The 8,873-nt window shown below is 39.1% G+C and overlaps 1 protein-coding gene across 1 annotated transcript in view; it reads left to right on the forward strand.

The window, feature by feature from the left end:
• Positions 1-8,873, forward strand: part of EP300 (E1A binding protein p300) — a 61,969-nt gene that overhangs the window by 14,209 nt on the left and 38,887 nt on the right. Inside the window, 2 exon segments of the mRNA XM_009996349.1 lie at positions 2-285; positions 8,686-8,862. Coding sequence (XP_009994651.1) covers positions 2-285; positions 8,686-8,862 — 461 coding nt within the window.

Consider the following 8,873-nt stretch of genomic DNA (forward strand, 5'->3'; position numbering starts at 1 on the left):
CCAACAGTAAACAGTCCAGTTAACCAGCCTGGCATGGGAATGAACACAGGAATGAATGCTGGCATGAATCCTGGGATGTTGGCAGCAGGCAATGGACAGGGGATGATGCAGGGGCAAGTCATGAACGGTTCAATTGGAGCAGGCAGAGGGCGACCTAATATGCCATACCCAAACCCAGGAATGGGTAATGCTGGTAACTTGTTGGCTGAGACACTGCAACAAGGCTCTCCGCAGATGGGAGGACAGGCTGGACTGAGAGGACCACAGCCTGGAGCCATGAACAAGGTAAGACAAGCTAAACTTGACTTTATACCTTCCTTCTTGTTGCTGACTTTGTTTTGTAAAGATTTATTCCTCTGCAATATGAGTTCTATAGAATAGCATAATTTTTTTTCTTTTTAGAGTCATGGATCACATGGTAAATAGTTTATATGCTGTTAAAGTGGAATTTGTGGCAGTTGTGGGAGATGAAAATTGAGTCTTACAAAATAAGTAAGACTATTGCTAGATTAAAAAGCCTGTTCTAGGAGTCTTGTGGCACTATAGATTATCCATACTGAAGAGTAACTTGATTCTATTTTGTTCTGTTTTATGCTTTGTCCACAAATGTATTTTCCTGTCTGAAGTGATGCTGGTATTGTGAATGTAGTGGGAATGCATCAGGACCTTTAGATGTGCTGGTGCTTTTTTCGCTGTGACACTAAATGAGAGTATTTGTTTGGGACCAGCTGAGTGTTTACTCTGTAGCAGATGCTAAGAGGCTCATACAGGTTTGAATGGACTGATACATGGTATGTGCTAAGACGTGTTGGCCTTGTTAAGAAATGGGTATTTGAATTAGTGGTAGAGAATGAATGCTTGTGTAAAGACAAATGTTGGGTTCTTAAAATACTTAATTCAACTCACTTTGTATATAGGAGAGTAAACGAGAAAGCTGAAAAAAATCTTTTTTACAGTGAAGTGGGCAATAGATGTGTTTTTGTAATTTAGGAGATTGGAAGAAAGTTGTCATCAGTCACTGAAAAGACAGGAGAAGATGTAGCGCTTTAAGGGACAAGGAGATGTCTGAAGTTCTTTTTTGTTGTTCACAGTTAACTTTTTCAGAGTAGGGAGCCACTTGAGTATTTCTTAAGTTTTTAGTGTTTCATTCAAAAGCTTAGAAAATACTTAGATGATTCAGTTCACTTTAGGTGGGTATTTTGTGTTTCTAGAATAATGAGGGGAATACTTTTCCAAGGTGCTTTGCAATACCTGAATAGATGTCTCTTGGAATGCTTAAAGTTAGTCCACTTGGAGGGCTTGGAATAATAAGTAACATAGTCTATAAATGTATTTGAAGTATAAATTAAATTATCCTGTATAATAATGGTTTTTCTATGCTTTAATGTATTAAGTCAAATAATTTGTGTCTCAACCTTAATTATGAACTTCTTTGATCTTAGCTGTTTGCTTAAGGTCAGTGTGCTGCTACCAGTGGTTCTGAGATACATGTGTCTAGTAATGAGCTGATTTTTGTGGTCTGGTCACTTGAAGTGTTTTTTTCCTGTTAGGAAAGTTGTTGCAAAGCTTGGTTGCTACAGTAGAAAATTTGTATGCAGTTTACATTGGAAATAAAGATGTAACTGCTTAGGAAGTGTTCTTGTATTGGAATTATAGAATGTCTCATTCATTATTCCTTGGCTGTAAAAAAATATTTTGATCTTCAGAAAGCTGTATTCAGAGAGGCTAAAATTTGACATATTGGGTATTTGAGTGAAATGCAATTTCTTAATCCTACCTTATCAGAGCTGCAGTAGCATTATGCACTACAATAAACTCATTTATCTTGGAGAACTACAGAAAGGACACAAAATCAAGCTTTTTGGCTGATGTAGTCCAAAATTAAATTGTCTTCCTCACTTGTTTAAATTTCAAAATGGGCTCTATATCTAAAGAACAGTTTGTGCTTTTGGGAATATTCAGATCAAATTGGGTTTTTTAGTTCTTAGTCCCAGGGTGGTTAAAAATACTTAAGAGTTCTTTAATTGCTGATAAAAAAACTTGAGACTTCTAGTGTAACTATAGTTGGGTATAGCCTTCATAAAGGAGTTGAAACTGCCAGATGAGAGAGAACAGTCTGAAATGGAGGCTGAAATTCCAGAATGTCTTCAATTGGTTTGGCTCTTGGCAGAGAGCCTGTGTTTCAGTTCATGCAGTGGAGTTAGCAAAATCTGACAGCAGTAATGTCTGACCATTTTTTCTCTCCACCCATCTGCTTTTGTTTTTTCCCACCTACAAATCTTCAAAAAGTAGATGAAAAATGAGGACTCTAAGCAGTAGTTTTTAAAAGCCAGGGTTTTTTTAATTGGTAAATTTAGTACTGTATTGCTGTTAATGTGGGAGTTTGTAACTTCTGTAGGTTTCCTTCATCGCTGCAAAAAAATGTGCATTATCCAGGAGCTGTCCTTCAGTAGGAGTAAAAAAAATAAACCAGACACTTTGATGATTGTGCCCAACTTCATGTTAGCTTGTCGAAGTCAGCCCCTTCAGGTGATGGGAGGGTAGCCTCTCTGAGTTCTCTCAGTAAAACAGAGGTGTGTTGTCTGCAGTGCTTTGTACAGAGGAATAGCTTATGTTTCTTGTGATGCTCACTAATTGGGAGGGAGGATTATATGTTCTTCTAACAGTAAATACGAAATTCAGGTGGCTAGTCAATTTGAAAATCAAAATTGGTTATGATACTACTTCGTTCTATTGTCCTGTGTCCTGAAGCATTTTCTTCCTCCCCTCCCAAAACACTGGCAAGTAATAGAGTGGAACACTTGCTTTGCACATTAGCTGTGTACTTTCCACCTTTTTCTAGTTGTGTGTGTTGCTGTTTAGGATTTGAAATCCCAAATGCCAATGATTGATTTAGGATCACCTGGTATACATAAATGTGTGCTGTCATCATCTGCTGCTTGCATCCTGTGGTCTAATGTTGTCGTTTTATGGATGATGCAAGCTGTCAAAGAAGCAATTCTGTCTGCATGTCGTCTTGGTGCCAGTTCCATGACAGGCTGTGTTGAGGAACTAAAAAAAAAAAAAAAGAGTTTTAATTTTCTGGTTCAGTTTATACTCATCAATTGGAAAGCAAGTGTAGGTTTTAGGGGGTGGACATCTTAAAGGAGTTGATAATGCCAGTCAGAGGAGGGTGTGGACCCTGCTTTGTAACAGTGCCAGCTTGAAAGTGCCTTTGAAAAGTCTAGCCTGAAGAACAGTTAAAAGTTTGGAGGGGATAGGCATTGTAACAAGTTTCTCTTTCTTGAATAGGCTTTTGTTTTCTATGTACTTGGTTGTGTGCAAGTTAGGAGTATGGCAGACGTCTGTTACTCTTAAAATAGAGGTCTGGAAGTTGATTGTAGTGATCAAGTTATTTTCAGTGTTTCTTCATTTTTCAGGCTCTCTGTTTCACTAGATTTGATTAATTTAGAAGTAAACAGGTAGCAAATTCAAGCTCTATAGTAAGTTAAGTTAAGAACATGTTCCTGTTTTGAATGATTCTTTACTTAGAATTCTGTCTAGTTAAATTTTCAGCTTGTTGTTCCACTGGATTCTGTTGAGAGTGCATGGCTGCAGTCTTATTCTCCAGCCTCTTATAAGGGAAGGGGTATTTTATGTATAAGTTTGTGTGCATTTCTGTGATACCAACGCTTTATCACTAAGTATCTAAGTTCACCTGACCTTCAGGTCATTTCAATTTCGTCTCCCACTGATTCAAGAAAACTTCTGTTACTCAAGTAATAAAATGTGAAGGCATTTTAGATTAGTAAGGGCATTGCTACTACCTCTGCTATGTGAGTATTTCACTCGCATAGGAAATTACTTGAAATGTTCCAGTAGTAATTCTTTGTCATTTGGCATTGGATTCTCTCCAATTATAATGGATGCACTTGTTTTGATCAGTTTAACTTCTGTGGAGAAGAACTGATGGCGGTATTTTACAATTTAAAAAGTGGTTCTTCAGAATCTTAGTAACTATTAAAGTAAAACAAGAAATGTCAGAATAATAAAATCTCACTCAATGTTGCAGAGAGATTGAGGATGATGTTACCCTGACATTGTAAAATTGGCTAAAGAAAATAAAAGTAGTGTTAGCATATTTGGTGTCACATTTTAGGTAGAAGGCCAGTGTTCTTGATTGCCTTATTATTTACAATAGCTGTTTGATTCAGCAGGTAAATGTATCCATACTGTTTAGACTCTGGTACCAAGGGTGCTATATGATTCATTAAAAGCACAGTTGTAAGTTCTAGTCTTTATCTTGTTTGGTGAACCAAAGTGGAAAAAAAAGTAAAACAGGTAATTTCTTAGTTTATCCCAGTGTGAGAGAGTGTGTTTGGAGGAGAAATGGAGCAGTAAAGATTTGTCTTGAGTCTAAAGTCTCTGGAGTGGATAGGGGAGTGTTGTGCACAGATGGCAGTAAAATAATGGAAGTCTCTTGCAATAGATATCTTAAAAAAATACACTTAAATACAAATAATAATGATTGATTATAGTCCTTGGAAAGAATGCAGCAGATACTACTGGCAGCTTTTTTTTGTTGAGTTGGTTATGTCTGGGGCCAGTAATGTTCTGCTAGTCAGTAGAAGGGCACTAGAAATTACCAGTTGATCAGTTATAAATTCTTGTTTTTGAAGAGCCAAACGGAATTTAATAAAACTATAAATACTATTACTGCTATATAGATGTTTTTCAAATATTGGAGTGTCAATGAAGCAGTTGTTTCTACAGAGAAACAGTAGAATATTGCAGTGGCTGTGTGCTTAGCTGTAACAGGTATTCCTCCTCAGTTTGTACTCTGTGGTATCAACCGTGAAACCAGAAGCAGAGTAAGTTGACCTTTTTCCAAACTGAAGATTAATGTATTCCATGGCATTAGAACAAAACTTTAGGGAATTTCTTCCACACTCATAGTTCTCTCCTCAGAGAGGAGGGAGCTTCCGCTATCTGATGCTGCTTATGCTTGTGAACTGGATGTGTCTTGAACTTGTGTTATCCATGCTGTTTACATGGTGCAACATGCACATCTTCCACCTCTCTGCTAATGACAGCCCCTTCTTCCCTTGGAGGCAACATAGTCAAGTTGTTTTCCACTGTGTATGTAGAAGGTATGATGATATATGAGATGAACTTTGCCATCTGTTAGCCATGCATCATTATCTTTTGCTGTGGATTTGTCTCTGCACTTTCTTGTGTGCAAGTACTTGCATATATGAAGAAAGTAAGCTGAGGCTATGATGTGAGGAGAGGAAGTAAAACAGATGGGATGGATAAGAAGGGAAATGGTAAGAGCAGTGACAGGAGGTGGTGGTCAGGAAGGAGTGAGTAGAGGTTGCAGTTACTGACTTGTAGCTGTGATTCAGTCATGTATGTTTTTACATGGTATTGTAGATGAAGACTTGTATTTCTCATGCAGTGGTACTAGCACCACCTTTTTTCGCTGGTTCCTCTGCACTCAATTGTTTTATCTGCTCTTCACTCCCTGTAGATCATTATATTAATTATGAACTATACGCCAGTATTTCTGGTAGTTTCCCACTGATAAAATTCTACAGGATTATTTTTTTCTTCCTTATATAGTAATGAGGTAGTCTATTCCTTCCTGTTTGATGTTTCCTTTTATCCATGTTTCTCAGCATGTCCCAGCAAATTACATGAGCATGCTTCTGGTTTTTGTGCCAGGGTCACAAGGCCACCTTGTACCAGGTGAAGACTATCCCAAATTACCTTTCTCTTGACTCAGTCTAGAGCTTCATGGAGGTTGTTGGTGTTGGGTTAGTGGGCCTGTGACAGCAGGACCAGGGACCATTTCTATGAGGTTTGGCTGGGATTCTGACAGGTGTCAGTGTTACCTGGACCAAGTGATGGCTGCTGCTTTGTTCCAGGAGACCTTGAGGCATTTGGTTTTTAGCATCCTTCTTCGGTGATACTTGAGTTTGTGGCTTTACAAGTCAATTTGGCATACTTACCCTCTAGCTTGGCCTGTGCTTCTCTGGTCTTTCTGTCTCCTGTAGGCTGAGATGGGGAACTGAGGACTTTCCCCGTTAGGAGCAGCTGGGCTGAGCTGGGTGTGTTGTCTTCTGCTTCAGGATGGAGAAAAGCCCTGTTCTCAGCCTGAGGGAGAGTAAAGCCTTGTGTTTCTGCCAGAGTGCCTTGTTTAGGAGGGCTGGCTTTGCACTCCAAACAGTACCAATGGCTCATGCCTGAGAAAACATCAGATATCTTTGTACTTGGCCAACTCGTGGAGTACATTTAGAAAAAACAGATGCCTCACGCAAAGTTTGCGTCCAGCTGTGCTGCAGTTACAAAGGTTGATTGACATGGTCAAACCTCATCCCTGAGTTTCATTAGAAACCTTCCATTTTGAGTGCTTTTTTAAGCCTAGGGTTTGATTTCTCTGCAGTTAGGACAGAGCTGGCTCATGAGGCCACAGTTATACTGAATCCTTTGTTATCAAAGTATGAGATCCCCAATTGTCTGAGTTGGGCATCTTGATTTTTTCCTGTGGTAGCAGGATATGAAAATGTCTCTTCAGCTTTCAATTCTGAATTGTTCAGTTGGATATTTTTTTAAGGCTGCATAGGTTGCACAGGTCATCTGGGGGCAGTGATAGTGATGGCCAACATATTATGTGCTTTAGTGTACACTCAGATGTGATCTAACTTGGGGAGTTAATATTGTTACTGAACTTGAAAACTTTGCTTAGAAGTTTCTGGTTTAGCAGATGTACCTGCAAAACCCTTTCTGGAGCCAAAGGGATCAGGCTATCTTACAGGAAAATGTATCTTTTTTTCTTAAGGAAATAAATCCCATTGTCAGCACTCTATAAGTCTTGAATCTGTTGGTCAATGGTGCCTCAAATATTGGTGAATTTCAGTCAGCATTGACAATGGGTAAGAGTCCTCGAAGTGTGTTTGCTGATTTCTTATGTTTTTCTTTTTCCTTTCCCTTCTGCTCAGCTTTCACATAAGATCATCTTAGTCATCTGAGGAAGAGGCAGGAACAGTTTGAGTCTTACCTGTTTAGTGATTGGCAGCAGCTGCCTCATCAGTCACGTATGTGCATTCATTGCAGCTGAAACTCAGCAGGGATAGCGCCAAGGGAGACAGAGGAAGGGAAGCTTTTTTAGTTCTGCCTCATCATTTCATAGTTTATCTGCCATGTGTAAAGATTCTTTTCATTGCCCTCTAATGAATTACTGCTGTGTGATTATGGGTATTGCTTGTGTGTGGAGGAGGTGGGCTGTCCTCAAGGGAATTTGCTTGTACATGTCAGATGTCTAAAGAGCAGCTTCTTCAGTGAATTTTGTGTTCCTTTTCCTCTAGCTTGAGTTTGATCCTGCTTAATTTTGTAAATGCAAACTGAAGACTATTATAGTGGATTGGCAGATGTTACAACCTGGAAAAGGAAGGTGTTTGATGAATTGCAGGTAATCTCCAGGCATGTAGGTTACTTCTCCGTGCAAGCCGGAGAAGCATGGTAATACCAAAATTACCAGAAATAAGGTGTTTCTACTAGGGGAGGATGCTTTGAGAATAAATGTAGAAGTTTGAAACAAACCCACCACAGGAGCTTGTATGTACTTTTTTGGATGTGGGGAAAACGCCCAGACTTGAACCAAAAAACATCAAGGAGACTGAACGTTGTCTAGTCAAATATTAATGGGAGTTGAAACAATACAGGCCTTTAAAGTCTTTTTGTGCCTTTATTTTTATGAGTTATGGTTCCTTGAGGAACCTGCATGAGTAATGATGAGAACTTGGTCATCTTAAAAAAAAAAAGTTTTCCTAGTCCCTTATGGCTAGTTGTTTTGGTCTTAGAAAGCCATTTTTCTCATGAAAAATAGATGGGAATGCAAGGAATGAAAGAAGAAGTTCAGAGGACAAACAATGTTACTGGCAAGATTGCTCCTAACTGTTCTTTAGGTTCTGAGGCATTCCAAGGCAACGAGCGGTATATTCTGGTATGCTGGAACTGTTGAATATTCATAGGGCTTGTATGAAATACAAATCTACTTCCCCTGTGGATGAATGGTTCAATAGATTTGTTTTGTTTGCAGAGTTCCTTCCTACTGTCTCCTTTGACCTCTGAGTTCCTGTCCCTATGTGACTGTGTGCGGTGTTATGTGTGCCCGTGGTGTTACCTGTGCCTATGATGTATTCTTAAATTGAAGAGAGTTCTGTGCTGGAAATGGAGACATACGTGGTTAGGGCTGTCTGGAGATGGTAGGAGTTTTCTGGGATAAACCCTGTTGAAAGTCGTATTTGTCTCCATTTGGAGTTTGCACAGATACAGGGAACAGAAAAAATTCTTCCAGACTTGAGCTATATATTCCATGGTACAAATTTGTGATTGGGAAAGCTAAAATGAAAAAATCTGTTGAACAATGTCTTTTATAAATAAATAATCAGGCCATTTCTCACCTGACTGACTTCAAGGTCAGGTAAGCTGGCTTTTGCTGTATTTATAGGAATTGTCTAGTTGAGGAGTTAGTGTGATGGGTAAAGACATGCACAAAAAGGAGCAGCATAAGTATGTGAATCAATACTGCATTGCAGCTAGTTCATGGCTGTGATCTCTCTTGCTTCTCTGAAGTATTCATTTGTCTTTTACATTGTGAACTTAAGCTAGCTTTCTTGAACATCTTACCATTTTAATTCCTAGATGGGAATGATGAGCAATCCCAACCCTTACGGCCAGCCATATAGTCAGAATACTGGGCAGCAGATTGGAGCTGGTGGACTTGGGCCTCAGATGCAGAATAAAGCTGGACTACAGAATAGTTTACCACAGTTTCCAATGGACAAGAAGCCAGTTCCTGGGGCAGGGATGCCTAATATTGTAAGTAAATT

The sequence above is a fragment of the Chaetura pelagica genome, unplaced genomic scaffold (genome assembly GCF_000747805.2).
Source record: "Chaetura pelagica isolate M959 unplaced genomic scaffold, ChaPel_1.0 scaffold414, whole genome shotgun sequence".
Classification (NCBI taxonomy): domain Eukaryota; kingdom Metazoa; phylum Chordata; class Aves; order Apodiformes; family Apodidae; genus Chaetura; species Chaetura pelagica.